The following is a 19,641-nucleotide window of genomic DNA, read 5'->3' as shown; positions in this document are numbered from 1 at the left end:
CACAAAATAATGGCGGAGTTAAGGGCGGGCTAGCAGGGAAGATGAAAATTTCACATTCAACTCTGCTGGAAGATGAAAATTTTGAAAGTTTTTAGTTAAATTTTAGAGTCCTGTTCAAGTTTACCTTATTGCCTGTTGAATTTTTTTTGGTGCATAAGAGTTCTTGAAAAGAAAGAGCGGGAGAAATAAAATTGTAAACTATTTTCATTGAGAAATTTTAGAGATATAAAAAAAAACAGTTCATGGACTATACAACCAGTTGTACTACAAATGGTTGTGTAGAATCTGAACTTTATAACAAATTTTACGAGCTCTATTTTAAAGAATATGAGTTTTATTGTAAAGTTTATAACTTAAACATAAAAAAAATGAAGAATCTCAGGAAAAAAAATATATAAGCTCAATAGATGTTGATTGATTCTTCAATCCTAGCTATTGTACAAATGAATGTATAATCTTATTTGTGTAAACAAAGACTAAATCTAGATTATATATTTTTAAAAAAAAATCATACAATGTCTTCACATTGTAAGGATCAATACTATAAAAACTGACTTCAAGCCAAAGAATATATATGCGAAGAAACATTTTTATTATTAAGGAGTATTTTGTTAAGCTAAATCTAGTCTAGTCTAGTTAAATAATTGTAGACACCTCGTTTCTGCACCTCCCGCAAACCACCCGGTGATGATTGGGCCGCATGTTTGATTCGCGGAACGATTTGTGACAGTTCGTAAGATTATCGTCAAGTGATTGCTCAAATATTAAATGTCGACCTCTTAGTTGTCATCTACGTCCCGATACGGTCGTTTTGGCAGTAATTAGAGTACATTCGGAGTCCGGGTCAAAAACCGTCTCCATTTTTCGATAATGTTAAATCCGAGTCGAGAATGTTCTGGAATGTTCCGGGTATTTCTATTCCATATTTCATAAATTCTATCTTTTGGCAAATAATATCCCGTAATATTCATAAGATAATCGAATTATTTCCGTCCTACCATAACTCAAACGCGGAAATCTTTCTTCAGCAGGAGGAAACCTCACTGGGAATAGACGCAGCAGTCTTTGCGCCTCTTCCAAGAGACGCGATGGGCTGCTGCGCCTTTTCCCGGCCCTCTCTGCATGTTCCACGTATCTTTTTTATATCTTTTCGAGATTCACTTCCAAAGAGTCTCCGAAACCCTATTCCGTCGTGTGATTAGTATAAATAGGAGCCTTCGCTCCTCATATTTCTCACGCGAGTGTCCGCCCTTCTCTTCTCCCTTTGCATTCTAGACTTCGTTCTTACTAATTGGCGCCTACGTGCTTGGACTTCCGACCACGTAAGCTCGGATCCTTCCGGGTACCAGCCTCTCCGTTGCATGACCGACCAATTTGACCAACTACACTCAATCAACTTAATTAATCAATCGTTTTCCTCTTACGAGGGCACTCTCTTTGCATTCGCGTCGAGCATTCACTAGTCGATATCTTAGTTCATCTCGTTTCGTCAACATGTAAGTCTGAGGGTGTATAATCCTTATTTATTTATTGTATTTTATTTATTGAATCATCGTTGTAAGATTTATGTCGAAAACACCATTAAAACCGATTTCTAAAACCGTGCTTTAAAACTCTGTTTTTACGGATTTCCAGTAGACAGACGTCGAGAAAAGACGCAGCAACTGCTGCGCCTCTTCGAAGGAGCGCGATTCTGCTTTGTGCCTCTTCGTGAGGCCGCCGCAGATTCTCGCTTCTTTCTTCTTCCTCGTCCTCTGTAATTCGTTTCTTTTTACTTGTTATTTGTTCGTCCGTTAATTCTTTGATATAATCGTCAATGATAATTCACATGTATATTATTATTCATCATCATTAACATGTTTAACTCATCAAATCCGACTTAAATCCCTTGTAATCCAATATTTGCTGGTTTTCGTCATTAAATTCAATCCGGGTTGTAGAGATTCAATTTGTTCATATTGGGTTTCTGGAATTCGTCATTGATATAGTTTTCATCTGCTTACTTGCATATTCGTTGTATATCCGTCATATTTAGCCTAATTGACTTATTTCAACAGAGGACTCATTAATATTTTCATCATAATTTCATGTAAATAATCCGTTTCCGATCCGTCCCATTCATGTTTTATTGCTTTTATGACCCCATCACATGTTAATAAATCCCTTAATCACTTCCATCTGGGTCAAATAATCTAATCAATCCCTAAAATTAACAATTAACATTAACGATTTGCAGTTCCGGCTTACGGCCCGAGAACTCACCCTTTGAAACAGACGACAAAGAATCGCCGCGCCTCTTCGAGGAAGGGCGCGATCTCTTGCGCTTTGTTCGAGATGATTTCGTCCCGAACTCCGTTTCTGCCTTGACCTAGTTTAATTAGTTTACGCATTAATTAACTATTATCCGTATTATCACGCTAATTCCTGTTCGTTAATTTATTTATTTATTTCTTTTATTCTTTTATTCCTTTTTCTCAAATCATCCGTTTTAAAGGTATTTTCGACATAAATCGCCTATCCCAATCTAATTAATGTAATTTTCATTATTGTAATTTATAGTTATTGTATTTCTTTCATTTGTATGTTTTCACATGTAAATGAGCATTAAATCCTACTTCGACCCAATTGTTTGCTAATTACGTGTCAACCGACTTAGTTAAATTCTTCACATGTTAGGATTAAAACTTGGATGTTGCATTGCATGCATATAGCCGACGATATATCAAGTACGAATAACTTCCCTAATCATTAGTAGAGGCCGCTATCGAGGCGGGCGGGATTAGGTGTTCGATCAAAAGAGCTTCCTAATACGTACCCTCACCCCTTACTCCAGATCTCCGTGAGCACCCGTGTTCATTGGCATCCACGAGAGTCATTCTAGACATAGAATGCTAAGGGTAACGATTACTTAGTGTTCATGTCACTACTTTGTGTCTTGACATGACACGAGGTACTCGAACGGTTCCAATTTCCCATAAAAATTGGTGGCGACTCCATACAAAATGCAAACGCTTGTTTTTCGACCTTCACCAAGCGCCCCCGTGGGCGGCCCGCTGTCCACAATAATAAATTAAACAATTTGCTACGAAAATTAATCATGCATCTAATAGAACTATGGAGTATTATATTGTGAGATAAGGTATACAATATTTTCTAAACTACAGACTGTCATTAAATTTAAATTCATAATCATAACTTCCGTTATTCAGATTTTAAAGTGTATGTTGAATCCTCCATACCAGGCTTACAAAAGTAGGTGCATGATTGAGACCAGCTTACAAACAAGTGAGGTTGCATCGTACACCAATTGCTGATAGGAGGAGTAACCCACTTATTTATAACTTATAAGCTAATTCATTCACTATTGTTCTACTGATGTGAGATTATACTGTAACACCTCCACATACCAAGGACCATCCAAGTATGAGAGACTGTTACCATCTCGGTTGTCCGAGGATAGTATATCAAAAGAAATCATTCCACAACATTTATTAAAGTATATATAAAGTTTACGATTACATTGTTCCAAACCAAACCAAACCAAAAGAAATGTTTACTAATACTCAAACAACTGAAATCCTAGACAGCTAAACTCGTAACAGCGGAAGCTAGACTCGAAGTGATGACTCCCCATCTCGTCCCCATAGCTAAAGACCATCATCACCTGTCACAATCTGCTCACCATCCCAGAATGGATCACCACAGATTTTACAAAACAACAACGGGGTCAGTCACTGCATAATTAAAGTAAGCCAAATGCAACAAAAATAAAACAACTGTTCCACAATCAATCTCCAACTTCCAATCACATCCCATAACTGACTACACACTTGCGTGTGTAGCCGTGCCAGATTACTGCCGCAACAGATAATCCCCACCGCCAGTGGGAGACCGTAGCTTTGCCCACTTAAGCCCCGCTCATCACACGAGCGATAACCCATGTTCCTTAATGTGCACATCCCCTCTTGTGACGGGTTCCACAAAGGGCTTATCAAGGGCGTGAAGCCACTCCCGCAAGTGACTCCACTCAGCCGAGGACGCACCTCGCAATCATCAACAATCATCTCAACTCCAATACTCCAATATACAATCAACAACAACAATCAACCAACAATATTAATCATATCAAATATCAATTAAATCACAACATCACAATCATCAACTTAATTCAATTACGCAATCAACTGAGTAGAGAAACCCTACCTTAGCACAAATCTGATACGAGTTAACAAGAAAGCTAGAACGTCTCCTCTACGAAATCTCCATCTAACAATAATCATACAATCGAATTACAATCATGCAAAACCTCCATTTTCCCCCAAATTACAAAACTAGAGTAAACCCTAAAAAGACAAACTGACAAAACTTGTAGAACTAGAGGCTTACCGACGCAATCGACTCAAGAGAGGAATGAACAAGACTCACGAACAATCTACGATCTTGAGGGAGATTAGAGGTGATTAGAGTTACGTTTGAAGGTTTAGGTTTTGTAAAAAGTAAAAGTGAAACTGTAAATCCCGTTTTATAACTCTAATCATCTTTAATCAAACCGCGGAAATAAATTCTGTCAGACCGGATACTCAGTCGAGTATAGAGTATACTCGGCCGAGTATCCCTTGCTCGGTCGAGTATTACCATACTCGGCCGAGTATTCCTAGACGGTAGCTTGACCAGAAACACACGACGCATTACTCGGCCGAGTAAGCCATATTTAGCAAAGTAACAGACTTAGAAAACCGTAGTATTACATATACCCCCACACACATATGGGAAAAGAGCTCAACTAGAGTGTATAATAATTATATTCATGAGCTAAGAGCAATAACAATAATGGTTTTTATTCTTGGGGTTGTCAATAAGAACCTAAAATAAAAAAGTTCATCTATTGCAACTACAAGTTTGTTCTTAATTTTAATAATTAAATTCTAAAATACGAACTTAGTTTGTTCATATATGGGAATTTGGAGACCAATAAACACGACTTTGAAAAATGTGAATATCAATTACATATTTACTATTTTTATTTAATAACTTTATAAAAATGTCATCTATTATGAATAAACATTGAAATTAATAAAATGTGACATAACATACGGTTCTTCTATTGATATTGTTCTAAATTTAACTTAACCAAATGAGGAAAATGGGGGCCATCTATTTCCTTCTGATCCCCTCATTTTCCTTGTCATTAAAATCACCATATCCTTTTGCACTTACTTAATCCAAAACAAACCAAAAAACTCGTATAAAATAATTTTAAAATCGATTCAATTTCATTTATATTCCAGTTATCTATAAGGTTAATGAACTTGTATACATAAGTATAGGGGCGATTCTAAGATATGATTATAGGGGATGCAAAAGTTTAACAATGATTTCGGCGATGGGAACGAAAATTTAAACACAAAAAATTCGTGAGGTAAAGTAAAACACTAAATTAAAATAAAATTGGATCCAAATAATTCGAGTAGGTATAAATAAAATATCTTGTATAAATTTGCGAGTATATAAAAATAATAGAACAAATTTAAGCCCTTGATTTCCTTAATATAATTTAAACACAAAAAATTCGTGAGGCGAAGTAAAACATTTAAATTTTAAACCCTTGATTTTCAACACAAATTTTACATAAAAATTGATAAACTACCAAAAACTAACAAAAATAATAGAACGAATTTATGAAAATTAATGACTAAAACTAGGCATTAAATAGCATTAAAGACACAATTTATAACTAAATGAGATAACACAAAAATTTCGGAGAGACGGTCTATCAATAGCGTTATTGAGAGACCTCTCACATGATGGAGTGAGGGACCCACTAAATTTATTTTTTCCCTATTATGTCTCCCACTAAATTAGTGGAAGACGGTCTCTCATGAGTCCTACTGGTGAGATAAAAGTGCAAAAATGACAGATATAGGAGTTGAAGTCATGACGTAACCAACACAAACTGAGTTCCCAACCACTACACCACTAAACATTTTATGATACTTGCTGAGATTAATCTTTAAATATTTCAGAACAAAAGGGATGCAGGTGAACCCCCTGCACCCCCTTTAGAACCGCCCCTGCATAAATATTAGAGCATGTACAATAGAGAGGATTTACCCTTCTCTTAGCACCCTCTCTCATCTAAGAGGAGGTCCTCTCTATTGTAGAGAATGCATTAAACATTCTCTTAGAAAGAGGATGTTCTCCACTTCCTCTAAAATTAGAGGATTTGGAACATTGACCCTTGTGCCAACTATCCAATCATATTTTTCCATTTTTAATATTTACATTTTATTTTTTCCTTTTAATAGAAGTTAAAATATAATTAAAATGATAGATGATGGATAAGAGGATCATCTCTATTGTGAACAAAAATTATAAGAAGAGGATGAACATAGTGAAAATGAATGTGGGTCATAGAGAAAATGATGTGTCAAAAAATGAGAGGGTAAAACAAAAATTAAGAGGATGGTAATGTACTCTCTATTGTACATGCTCTTAGGACTAGTCAAACATAAGGGCCAACTCGCGCCAGCCCGGCTTACCCCTTGGGTCACTTTAAGCCCCGCTTGCATGCAGCCCTGTCTGACCCACCCCTCTATCCAGGTCCAGAAAATCAAACCCAGGACCACCCTAAACCCTGGCCCGCCATAATCCCACCCCTTGGGTCACCTTTTTTCCGAACCACATGCAGCCCGAACCGACCTACCCCCTAACCCAAGCCGGTTCCGGATTTCCGGGTTCTTCAAGCCAAGACCGGCCTGCCCGTTTGACCCGCCCTAGTACGTATCACACGTTAACCTTTGCATATACTAAGGGGGCGTTTGGTACGAGAAAGGGTAAGAGAATGAAATCAAGAAAGAGTAAGAGAGGGAAATGAATGGGATCACCCATATTATACTTGGGTGTTTGGTTGACAATTAGAGGAAAAGGGAATTAAAAGCCAACATCCACCACCTCCACCACTATTACCCACCACCTGCCACCATTATATACACCGACACCACCATAAGTAGCGGCGCCGACGATCTTCCTCACGGTACCCCACGGCGAACCTAATCACCGCGCCTCACGCTCTCAACAAACACCACAATTCCGGCCCCAAACACCTTATTCATTCTAAAAAAATCCACCACAACCCTTCGAAAACCCCTCCCTCACCCCTTAAAACACCAGATCTGGTGTGGCCGGCGTCCGGTGGTTGCAGTGGTGTGGCCGAGGAAGGTGTTGGTGGTGGTTGGTGGGGTGGGAGAGTAACTAAAGGTGTTGGTGTGGTGTTTAGTGGTTGAGGATATGGAGTAGCGTGGACAGGCGGCGTCGCTGATGGTGGTTGTGTTGGCATCCCTGGTGGTGGTTGTGTCGGTGTGGTGGGTGTAGGTGGCAGTGGTTGACGGTGTGAGAGGGTGTGGTGGGTGTTGGTGGGAGTGGTGGAAATAGGGAGTAGGAGGAAGAAGGTATTATGGGGTTATGGGCTTACCCAAGGGGGGGAGGGGTAAGGATGAGAATGGTTTTGGGGGTAAGGGGGGGTATGGGTTACCCTTTCTTTGTGTCAAACAAACAACAACAAAAGGAATTAACCATTTTTATTCTCTTTCCCTTTCCTTATTACCCCAACCAAACGTCCCCTAAGTGGTTTAAGACTTAAGTATGCTTTGGTTGTCAAACACTCAAACTTGTAATTAAGACTTAATAATAAACATGCAATTTGTGTTTGGTTTTTGGCTGCAAGACTTAACAAATATGCAAGTTGTGTGGATGTTTTGCAGCCAACAGAAAGTATTTAAATAGTTTGATCTAAAGGGAGAATGAGTACCGTCGACAGAATAATTAATTAGACTATACTCACTCGACTACATGCATGGAATATTCAAGGCGATTACATCACTATTATCTGTCTTCAAAAATCTCAATGTCCAGGATCATTATCGACTTTCTCTTTTCTACCTTTGCTACTTACTCGACTACATACATGCATGACCAATCGATCTTATACAATTATACATGTTCATTTAATGATAACAACAAGCATTGGTCACATTATATCATACAACGTGCATATCAGCCGGTTCACGTTGGAAAGTGTAATAGGTTGAATTTAATTTTCGATACAAATTTTATTTAAAATATTTACATCTCTCACGAAATCACGATTATACTAGGCTACTAGCTTAAATAAGATTACGAAAAGTTACACTTTTCTAGCTAGGACAAAAGATGCTCATTTAAAAAATGTTTCAAATGTGTAAATTGTTTTTTTTTTTGGTCTAAACTCAAATGTGTAAATTGTAGTTGTCGTTTTTGCATCATTGTTAGCTTCATGACTCATGACAACTTGGGGCCCTATTACATGATGATGCATACACTGAACTTGTTAATTTGTTATGATCCCAGATTCCAAGTTGATAAAACAAAAAGGATCAATGAACAAAGGGAAAAAAATGATGCACCAGCCGGGAATCGAACCCGGGTCTGTACCGTGGCAGGGTACTATTCTACCACTAGACCACTGGTGCTTGTTGGGGATTCTTGTTGAAGAATATTATAAGAACGGTGCTTATTAAAATTTTAAAATGAACAATTTATTGTCTTTGTAAGCATACTAGTATAGGCCTCGTGCAATGCATGCATGGTATTTATAGAATTTTACCTTTTAGTATACTATATTTATAGAGTGTAAATTGACAATTCGTTATTTTTCAACGTTTTTCATCATTGTATTTTGATTTGAGAGGAAAAAAAAACATTTAAGTAATACTCATAACATAAAATGTGTATTTTAATGAAAAAAAGTTTTTACACAGAATTAATGATATTGTTTTATAAGTTTTTTTAATAGCATATCTTTTAGCTACAACTTATCTTACCGAGTACGATTTTTTTTTTTTTTTTGAAACAATCCTAAAACAGGATTATACTCTCATTAATAAATCAGTTTTAGCGGTTTCAACGATGTAACGAGGAATAGACGTACCATCGAGGAACCTACTCACACCACAAAGACAAGAATGAGCTAGCAAATGAGCAGCTCGGTTAAAAGTACGACAAACATAAGACCAAGAGACGGAATTAAAACCTACACACAATTTTAAAATTTTACTAATAACAATATGAAAATCACTACGCCCTAAATTACGACAATTCAGAGCCTCGATGACAGTCTTGCAATCGCTTTCCACATGGACCCTTGCATGCTTCATCCGTTGAGCTTCCCGAAGTGCACATGTAACCGCTTCGCCTCGGCCCACTCTTGCCTCAAACTCCTCTCGACGGCGGCCTTCCCAACCCCATAACAAATTCCCATCCGCATCCCCGCACAAAGACACCCCAAGCCCATTCCTTCACCTTCCTTAACCCCCGCATCCACACTAATAAACACAACCCCTGGCTCCACCGTTACCCCTCGACCAACCGCCACCGCCTCACGGGTCCCTCTCCCGCATTCCCACCACCGCCGCTCCTTCCCTCTCCATGCCATCGAGCTCGCCAATCATTCCCCGCACCCTCAACACAACATCCTCAACTCTTGCCACTCGATTTTCAAAGACCACCTTATTACGCATTTCCCAAATTGCCCAGACACCCGTGATAAACACCCCGATCTCCTCCTCATCGAGCACCCTCAACACATCCTCGACCCATTTCTTAACCCCCTCATACCCCGTTATCGGCCTCAGCATCAACCCCAAACACTCCCATACCCCAACTGTATACCTACACCCTCCCGCAAGATGCAAGCAATCCTCTACATCAGCCGAACAGACCGGACATGTGACATCTCCATGCTTCATTCGGGCTGCTAAATTCCACTTCGTAGCTAGCGCGTTACTACAGAATTGCCAAAAGAACATTTTAACACGAGGTAAGGTACGAGACCTCCATATCTTTCGCCACAACCAACCACACTTCGCTCCATCCGACGGCCCCTCATCATCACCATGATCACCCATTAATGCCTTATACGCCGATCTCACCGAATAAATGCCATCTTTCTCCAAGTCCCATACCCATTCGTCCTCCTCCCCACTCCCGCCAATCCTAGTATTTAAAATACGCTGTTGTTCAAACGGGTGAAAGAACTTACGTACCTTAGAAATATCCCACGCTTTCCCACTCACATCCAATAATTCCGCCGCTAGTAACTCATCATCAGCCGCACCCATTGGTGATAGCACCATTCTCGTCTTCGTACCCGTCACCCACGGATCAAACCATACTCTAGTACTCAACCCATTACAAACCCGCCTCCTAACCCCGACCATAAGCGCGTCCTTGGCCTCGTAAATACTCCTCCATGTATAACTTGGGTTCATGCCACAAGCTCAGCCTTCATAAACAATCTATTAGGAAAATACTTTCCTCCCAAAACTCGAACCATCAAACTCTCTCGATCAGTAATCATTCTCCATGCCTGCTTACCAAGTAAAGCGAGATTAAATTCAGCAAAGTTTCGAAATCCCAACCCTCCCTGGCACTTCGGCTGACACAGCTTCGCCCAAGCAATCCATGGTATCTTCCTCTTACCATTTTCCGAGCCCCACCAAAACCGAGAAACTAAGGACCGAAGTTCATCACAAAAATTAGAAGGAAGCTTGAAGACACTCATAGCATAGGTCGGAATTGATTGAGCGACGAATTTTTTATCATCATAAAACCTAGAAGCAAATCTTAAATAAGGAATTATATTTGACATAAGAAAGAAAATAAGGGATTATATCAAAATAGGGGAAATATTTTAGGCGGAAAAACTTTGAGTTTTTCCTATTCATTTAGTATATAGAGGATTATAACCATATAACCATATTTATAAATCTTATATTATTATTACTATAAGGATGCCTTATTATAAATGACTCATTTAAAAGACATTTTAAATTACAATTTTTTAAAAAAAAATTGATCTCAATAGTCATCCGACATTGGTCTATTTGTGATGAAAACTCAGGTAACACAATAGCAGCGACTTGAAATGAGTAACCAAAAAACTATGACACTATCTTTTTTTTTTTTTTTTTTGACAGCCGTAAAGAAAAGTTTGTACATACCTATCACCCATGGCTATGTAACTACTAACTTGTAAAATAGGACACGAGATGAGACATAAAATGGGACTGGGGATCTGCTCTGCTAATACTCTTAAGTCTTACCTGATAAGCGATCTATTATTTTTTTTTATTTTTTTTGATAAGGTAAGAAAACAATTTTTTTTTTATAAGATCTATTAATAGTTGAAAATAATTGTTTTCAATGAGTTGGTATATAAAACGATTTTACAAGTTTAATACAATCTTCTCCCTCCAATTCACAATAAACCTCCCTATTTCCTTTTTCGGTTATTCACAATAACCTCCCTATTTCCTTTTTTGGTAAGTGCTTGTGTGGTCCAAATTTAATTGTATAGTGGGGTAGTGTATTTGTGTGGTCCAAATTTAATTATATGGTGTGGTAGTGTGTTTCCTTAATTTTTGTACCAAAATGAAATGAGAGGTTTATTGTGAATTGGAGGGAGTATTAAAGACATATATTCCCTTCACATTAAAACACAAGTAGTTAATAAAACAGTTTTACTCCATATAGTTTCTTACTGATTTAATATAAAACCGTCTCAAACAAGAATGTATCATCGATAATGCATGAATACGTGGGATAATTGTGTCATACAAGTATCCAACGACGATCCATTACCAGAACTTGTGCTTAGTTGCTTACCCAATTCCACAGCCCAAATACTACGACATCACAATCTCACAAATCACATTATTATGAACACAATCAATTGCATTTAATTCAAGCATTGTACTAACAATAATAATATTTGATCCCATCATTTCCTCTCTCTCCTCAAAGTTTGGGTCTTTGAGTCTCTCCAGTATTTCCTCTCTGTGCCCACTTCACCAAAAAAAAAAAAAACTTCCAGTTTTCCTGCAATCTTCTGCAATTTCCTGCAATTTTCCTGCAATTTACTGCATAATTGAGGTATTCTGGATTGAATTACACCCAAATCTAATCAAGATCTCATACTTTTACATCAAAAGTTTGAAAATCTGAAGTGGGTCATTAAGATTTTGAATAAAGTTTGAAACTTTGATTGATTTTGATAAGATTAGTGATGTTTTAGAAGTGGGTTTTACTGAATTTCAATGAAAAGTGAAGAACTTGAAGAAGATTCAAAGACACAATGAGTGGTGGCTCATTGGGTCTAGGTTTGAGAACAGGAAGTTATGGATCATTACAACAAATCAACTCTTTGTTGCCAAATCATTCGCTTTCGCCTTCGCCTTCGCCGCCTTTTATTAATCGTAAACAAGCTAAGATGTTGAAAGAAAAAGAGAAAGTGTATTATTGGCTTTGTAAGGCAATTGGTCGGAAGAAAGTTGGGATGTTGTTTCTTGCTCTTGTTTCGACTGCGGTTTTTGTTTGGGTTGTTTATGTTGGCAAAGGTCTGATTTGTTTTCGGGTTTTACTGATCCTACATTGTTGAATTAATGCTTGTTTTGTGTTTTTATTGTGTTATATTTTTGAGTGTATGTAGAAATTTAGGATGTAGTTTATATGATGTTGCCCTGAATTATGAATCCCTTATTGATTAGAATCGGATTTGATGCGCTTCGTTGTTATAGTGATGGAAGGATGAATGGATGCATTGGTAATTTAGGATGTAGTTTATATGATGTTGTAAAGTTTGTGATTTGTGTGAATTATGGGATATATTGATGATTAGAATTGGATTTGAATATTTGTTGTGTTTCGCGGTTATAGTGATGGATGGATGGATGAATGGATGGTGATTGTGCATTGGTAATTTGAAGCTTTTATTCAACTAAGCTCAAAATGTTGCTCTCAGATGTAGTTTATATGATGTTGCACTTGTTGATTAGAATCAGATTTGATGTGCTTCGCGGTTGTAGTGATGGATGAATTGATGGATGAATGGTGATTGTGCATTGGTAAGTTGGAGCTCAATTAAGCTTAAAATGTTGCTCTAGGATGATTGAAAGGAGGTTTTGAAGGTGCTTAGTGAATTTAGGATCTAAGGTCTTGTAGTCCTCATTTTCTTGGATTAGAATTGGATTTGATGTGTGTTCGCGGTTATAGTGACGGATGGATGGATTGATGAATGGATGGTGATGGTGCATTGGGAATTTGAAGCTATTAGTCAATTGAGCTCAAATTGTTGCTCTAGGATGATTGAAAGTAGCTTTTGAAGATCCTTAATGACTTTAGGATCTATGACTTGTTTCTGGTTTTAGTGTTTTGCATATCGTGTTTGTTGTGTATGTTGAAATTTGGGCAAATCTTGTACCGATTCTAGTCCTAGTTGTTTTGGGGATTTATTTTCAATGTAGCCCTCCAATAGTTCTAGTGGAGACAAAGACTCACTATTCTTTTGCTCTTGATTATGACAGAATTAAGCAAAATGACCCGCTAAGCTGTTGGCACTTATTCGTATTGTGAAGTAGTAGTCATTCGATGCAATTGTTAGTGACAAATATCATTATGAGTCATCACGAGACAACTTTCATACGTTGTTGACGTAGGGTAAGGCTGCTTACATCTGACTCCTTACCCCCGCCATTTGCAGGAGCCCTTGAGGCCTAGGGGTAATTTTGTTGTTATAGTGGTAGTTCTTGCCATGAGAGTGCAATTTGATGCGTTTCTATGTATGATGTCAGTAATAACTCAGTATTAGTGACCTAATCGAGTTTTTTTGTGTGTGTTTGAGACACGAGCATTGTTGTAGAAAGCAGGTTTAATTGCCCAAGTAATGTGAATTACTGATGCTTGGAACTTGTGATTATTGCTCACACCCATTAATGCCGAGAGCGACTAAGATATCAACCATGGTTGTTTTTCAGGTGAAGATTCAGTAGCGAGGGAGGGTCCTCCGAGTATTAGACTTAGTACTAACAAGACATTTAATAGCAATGGATCCCTACCTACAAATACGGTGCAAGAAACTGTCCAGACAACACCTCTTAAATACTTCACAGGTTATACCCTCCCTCCAGGAAATCCTTGCGAAAGTTTTGCGTTACCACCCCCACCAGCTGATAGAAAGAGAATCGGGCCTCGACGTAAGTTTGATGCTTTGAGACTTTCACCTCACATTGTTACCGTTCTTTCAACTGTTTACACTTATATCTTTTGAAGACAAATTGCTATTCTACTTTATCTTATAGTTCAAGTGTCTTTTCAGCCTGTCCAGTGTGCTACCTTGACCAGGAGCAAGCAATGTCATTAATGCCAGATTCACCATCATACTCCCCTGTGAATAATTTGACTTACGTCTATGAGGATCAGTCATCTAAAACCGAATTTGGAGGATCCGAGTTTGGTGGCTATCCTTCATTAAAGCAAAGGGAGGATTCTTATGATATAAGGGATTCGATGAACGTGCACTGCGGGTATGTTTCCTTGTTTACTGTTCATTGTCCAACCATTTACTCATATACATGAAAATCAGAAGTTCTGAAAAAAGATGATCTCATGCAGTGTTTTTAGTGAGACCACTCTATTTACCATCTAATTACCCATGAAGGCATTTGAGTCAAATCCTTATGAATTGTATGTCTTGCAATTTCTGCATGTGAGATGGCTTCTCAACCATAGTATTATATCTCGGTTTGATGAGGGTCGTGGTATCGTTTCTCGCGGCCTATTCTTGCTAAATGTAGTCAATGTCGCCTCAAAGTGCGGTTGCGATAACCTCCCAATCCTTGATAACACGGTTGTGTATCAGCGTTGCGGGTCTTGTGTCCGATATTTAAAACTATGCTTTCAAGAGACTAGCTATTAGAAAATACACCACTGACGCTACTGCATTATTTTTGGAGCAGATTTGTGAAAGGACCGAGACCTGGTCATGGGACTGGATTCGATATTAATGATGAGGATTTCAGTGACATGGAACAGTGCAAAGGAATAGTTGTAGCATCAGCAATATTTGGTACTGTTCTTTGAAGTAGCCACTTAAATTGTTCTTTTCTTATAAGTTAGCCTCTTCCTTTTTCTCTCCTTTTCTTTTTTAGTGAAACTTGTTGCATCTTTCTTCTAGGAAACTATGATTTACTACAACAACCGAAGAATGTCAGTGAAGCAGCCAAAACAGATGTGTGTTTCTTTATGTTTTTCGATGAGGAGACTGAAGCAGCTATGAGAAATGCTAGTATCTTAGGCACAAGCAATAAGGTTGGACTGTGGAGGATAGTTGTTGTACGTAACCTTCCTTACACTGACTCGAGGCGCAATGGCAAGGTAAAGCAGCTTCTTCCTTGTATATATGAGTATTATGCACACTTTTTAAGTGCTGTACTTATTTGCTATTGTATTATATAGTCGAGGCTCAGACTCAAATAAGTCTAAAAACGTTAAAGACGACAGTCCTTGTATATTAGCACATATACCGTACATGCTGAACTTTTTCGAAAATAGGCACGATTAGTCCTAAGAAAGAAAGTGATTTTTGATGGAAAAGGGCGGTTAGTTTATTATTTAAATTGGCCTCCAAGTATCTCTATTGCATGAGTTGGTCTGCTGGATACATTATCGCCATCTTCCCAAGACTTAAAAGACAATCTTTTTCTAACCGGGTTTTGCAGTTGTTAGACTTAGCCATAGCCGTTAAGTGAACTCATTGTTGTAATTTGTAAAGACAACTTTGAAGATTGCTACGTTGTCAACTTTTGTCAAAATGTTCTCAAACAAATTATTTGTTGTGGAGTCTGTTGAGTATTCATTACGTGATAGGCATTTCTCGTGGTGAATTTTAATTGATGGACTAGTCCTTCACTTCTTTCTAGGCATCTTCTTCAGTTTGTCTCTGGCAAAAGGCATTTCGCATTTTCGCTTATAAATGCAGTGGCTTTGTGACATACTCGTATTAGCTTGTCCACAAGGTAAAAGAAAGTCATTGTTTTCTCCTGCATTGATAGGTTCCAAAGCTTTTATTGCATAGGCTGTTTCCTAATGTTCGCTATTCGATATGGATGGACGGGAAGCTTGAACTTGTTGAAGACCCTTATCGGATTCTCGAAAGGTGAGTGCCTCATTTTCTTTTCTTTTGTTATTAGTTCTTTGTTTGGGATAGTGTTGAAGCACGTATTTTCTCATGTTCATTGGGTAGGACGAAAAATAGCTCAAAAGCCAATGCTGGGAGTGAACTTTCTAGACGACGAAAGTCTTATGAGAAAGCCCAACCTATCTTAATTGCTCAACACATTTGATTCACAGCTAGTAATTTTCGCAGATTTGGTCGCATGTTACACATCTTGTTAGCTTTATTACATTATATAGTAATTTATTAGCTGAGACTTGAGAGTGCATGTTAAAGAAATGCAAGAGCAGAGAAAACACTGGTTTATCGCGAAGTAATTGTCCCTTTCTAAGTTTAGTAAGCCAAAAAAAAAAGCGTTAACATCCAATGTTTCTCCTAATCAATCAACTACTACTCCCTCCGTCACTTTTTTTAAAGCACCCGATGATTTGGAAAAGCCTTACTTCCATTCTCGTGCATGTGATTGTCGCCTTCGTCCAATCTTAGTGAACTTAAGTTTCTTAACAGTTCTAAAGACTAAGTATTCTGTTTTGAGTGCATCACTCGCTAAGAAAGTTGTTGAGTGAGTATTATACTAATAAATAATAATACTAATAATAGGAGTATTAGTGCTCTGATATTGTATGTCCTTCTCGCATCCATGAGCGATAGATTGAGTTGTAGGACCATATACAATTTCTATTTTTTCCAAATGCATTAGCGCAATGAAACTGCTTATGGTATTAAATGTTGGTCGAGACGCAACTTATTAGCTATTACTTAAATGTTTTTCGTTTCACGCTGATTTTTATGATATATAAAGGAAATTTCGAAGATAGTGGATATTGACCATTAAGCCTGACGTTTGACAAATACTGCCGCTACTTGGCTGATATTTGACCGACACAGCCGATCCTAGGCTAATACACAACTGCCGCAACCCATGCTAGACTGATTGATAAAGTAAAGTCAATAGATGCGCCACGGCGTCATACTGACCACGATCGATGCCACAAAATAACACCTTCGGACTAAGAGGAACAGTATAGGGCCAGGAAAACCGGAAGCTATTATACTTTGTACATGAATATATAGCTTAACTTTGACATGAATCTGGTGGAATTGCCATGGTATAGGTTCAATAATGAAATCACAGGACTATCTTTAATTCTTTATCATACTCTCTGAGTCTCAAGGAAGTCGTGTATTAATCAATTGATACAATTCAAAGCCATAATACAACTTTTTTTCGCATTACAATAGAGGGGAGGGGGGATTCGAACCTGGGACCTATTGTCTACAATACCTCCGTCTTAACCACTAGACTAAGACATCTTCGGTACAATACAACTCATGTATCTAGTTTGTTCATTTAGATTTTCTTCTTGGCTAAATTTGTTGCTTTGTGTTTCTGGAGCTTGGGCTGAATTCTTCGGAGTTCGGTTAACTAAATGCTGAATAAATAAGAATATAAATACCCTAGAACTAGTATTTCTTTATCTTAAAATTCCGTACGTTTGTGGATTTAATTAACTAAAATTCGCCATCGCAGTATTGCCTTTTTTTTTTCATTATAAAGTAGCACTCTTTTGGATGCAATTCTCGACGCAATCTTCTTATCTCATTGCAGATTCCTATGGAGAGCAAATGCTAGTTTTGCAATATCGAGACACTATAAACGGTTTGATGTGTTTGTGGAAGCTGAGGCTAACAAAGCTGCTGCGAAGTATGATAATGCTTCCATTGATTTCCAGATTGAATTTTACAAAAAGGAAGGCTTGACTCCTTATACTCTGGCTAAGCTTCCAATTACAAGTGGTAAGCGGCTAAGCGCATACTAATTGCTGTTTTGTTTTCCTGCATTATTTTTGAAATGCTACACCATTTGGTTTAAAATTATGTTACTTCGATATTTAACTTAGGCTGTGTGTCACATGTACAACACCTTAACATCTGAGACAACTCGGCACTTGTGTACTTCATATTAAGCCAAAATAAGGAACTTTTTCACGAGATAACCTCAGCTTCATTAAAAGCGTCGTTCTACTTAGATAAAGCTCACGAGACCAATCCAAATTATTTTTTAATGCGCATTTAGTTATAAGGTTGATGCGTTGGTCTCACATGCAAGTCCATTCCATGCAAGTTTTTGTGTTCATTTCCTTGTATTATGAATCAATCATCGCGTTTGCAGATGTCCCAGAAGGATGTGTCATAATTCGGGAACATGTTCCTATCTCGAATCTCTTTGGTTGCTTATGGTTCAATGAGGTTGATCGATTTACTTCTCGAGATCAAATTAGCTTTTCAACTGTACGAGATAATATCAGGAAGAAGGTAAACTGGACTGTCAGCATGTTCTTGGACTGCGAAAGACGCAATTTTGTTGTTCAGGTAAATTTATTCCTCCTGCTTCTTTACTTAAACACGCTCTTGTTACTTAGCGTAAAATCTGTTCCACTGTCTGTTTAGTTTGGCATCTAAATTTTTTCCTTATGACGGTTTATCTCAAAATCTAGCCTTTGCCGCTTGAAGTAGCCATGGTTTTAAGTCCTAATCACGACCAATTGTCAAGGTTTGAAGGTTACCAGCGTATTGACTGCATTTATGGTACAATTACCGAAACAGGCTACATTCTCAGACCTAGTATCGAACCAGTAGTTAATAGCATGCAAGTAAAAGTTACGCTATCCCATTCTCGACACAACTTTTATTTACAAGTCACGTGGAAACAACCTTAACCTCTACTTCGTGTTGAAAGCTGAGGGTAAGGTTGCTACATGCCTACATCTGACCCTTTTAGTTCGCCATGGCTGGATTTTTTCAGGCGTTGGCCTAGCATAGTCGACGTTGATGTCCTCATGGCCATGCAAAAGCATGAAATCCTATGTTTGGCACATCTGAATGACACATTTGTATGTTTTTCACGCTACTTCGACTCAAATGTGCTTTGTGTATGATAATCAGGGTTATCACAAAGACGTTTTAGCGCAAAAGGAAGCACAAAGATTAGCCGCTATTCATCCGCCTCCACTTTTACTTCCTCCTACACTGCCTCTGCTTTCTCCCCCACCTCCTCTACCTCTGCTTTCTCCACCACCGCCACCGCCACCGCCAGCCACTCAAACTGAAAACCCGCCAAGCCGGCGGAATCCTCCAAGACGTGGAAGAGGCAGAAGACGGAACCGCAAGGTTGCAGCTGGAACAACAACAGATGCAAACCCGGGTTGAGATCAAAATTTTTGTAGCCTATTTATACTCCATCATACAATGGCTTCACTTTCCCTGCATCAAAAAGCCGGGGTTGGGTGAACCGCCATTCCGAGAAGTGTTATTATGTTTTATAATCTACAGAAACTACTGCTATTGCTGTAATTTTTTCCCCCTAAGAAAGGGAAGGAAGACTAAGAGGGAAAAGAAAGTGTCATTCATTTTATTAATGTATATATTTTACAAATTTCTCAATAAATTGTCATTTATTCGAAATTGTTTAGCCATCTCCAGTTGGGTTTTCATAATCCAGGTACGATGCTCGGATGTACCTTGGAGTCGGAGTTGAACCTTCAACGATCAAGTAGATTGTTGACCGTGAGAAATATCGTTATTAAACCTAAATT

At 38.2% G+C, this 19,641-nt stretch overlaps 2 protein-coding genes and 1 non-coding gene across 3 annotated transcripts; 1 reads left to right on the top strand and 2 right to left on the bottom strand.

The window, feature by feature from the left end:
* Positions 1–8,436: 8,436 nt before the first annotated feature.
* TRNAG-GCC (transfer RNA glycine (anticodon GCC)) lies at positions 8,437–8,507 on the bottom strand. Its single transcript has one exon. It is a non-coding gene; the product is annotated as a tRNA-Gly (tRNA).
* A 1,793-nt stretch (positions 8,508–10,300) lies between these two features.
* On the bottom strand, positions 10,301–11,047 carry LOC141594471 (putative mitochondrial protein AtMg00310). Its single transcript, XM_074414488.1, has 2 exons — positions 11,037–11,047; positions 10,301–10,646 (listed from the first exon to the last, which is right to left on the bottom strand). Exons 1-2 carry the CDS (start codon positions 11,045–11,047, stop codon positions 10,301–10,303), a joined length of 357 nt encoding a protein of 118 aa, XP_074270589.1.
* Positions 11,048–11,680: 633 nt separating this feature from the next.
* On the top strand, positions 11,681–19,517 carry LOC141596087 (putative hexosyltransferase MUCI70). Its single transcript, XM_074416113.1, has 9 exons — positions 11,681–12,431; positions 13,848–14,066; positions 14,189–14,396; positions 14,829–14,938; positions 15,047–15,246; positions 15,924–16,027; positions 17,655–17,842; positions 18,219–18,418; positions 18,992–19,517. The coding sequence occupies exons 1-9, from the start codon at positions 12,170–12,172 to the stop codon at positions 19,253–19,255; spliced, it is 1,755 nt and encodes a 584-aa protein (XP_074272214.1). The 5' UTR covers positions 11,681–12,169; the 3' UTR covers positions 19,256–19,517.
* The last annotated feature ends 124 nt before the right edge of the window (positions 19,518–19,641 follow it).

Source organism: Silene latifolia, chromosome 8 (genome assembly GCF_048544455.1).
Source record: "Silene latifolia isolate original U9 population chromosome 8, ASM4854445v1, whole genome shotgun sequence".
Classification (NCBI taxonomy): Eukaryota; Viridiplantae; Streptophyta; class Magnoliopsida; order Caryophyllales; family Caryophyllaceae; genus Silene; species Silene latifolia.
This window is presented reverse-complemented; position numbering and strand designations above follow the sequence as displayed.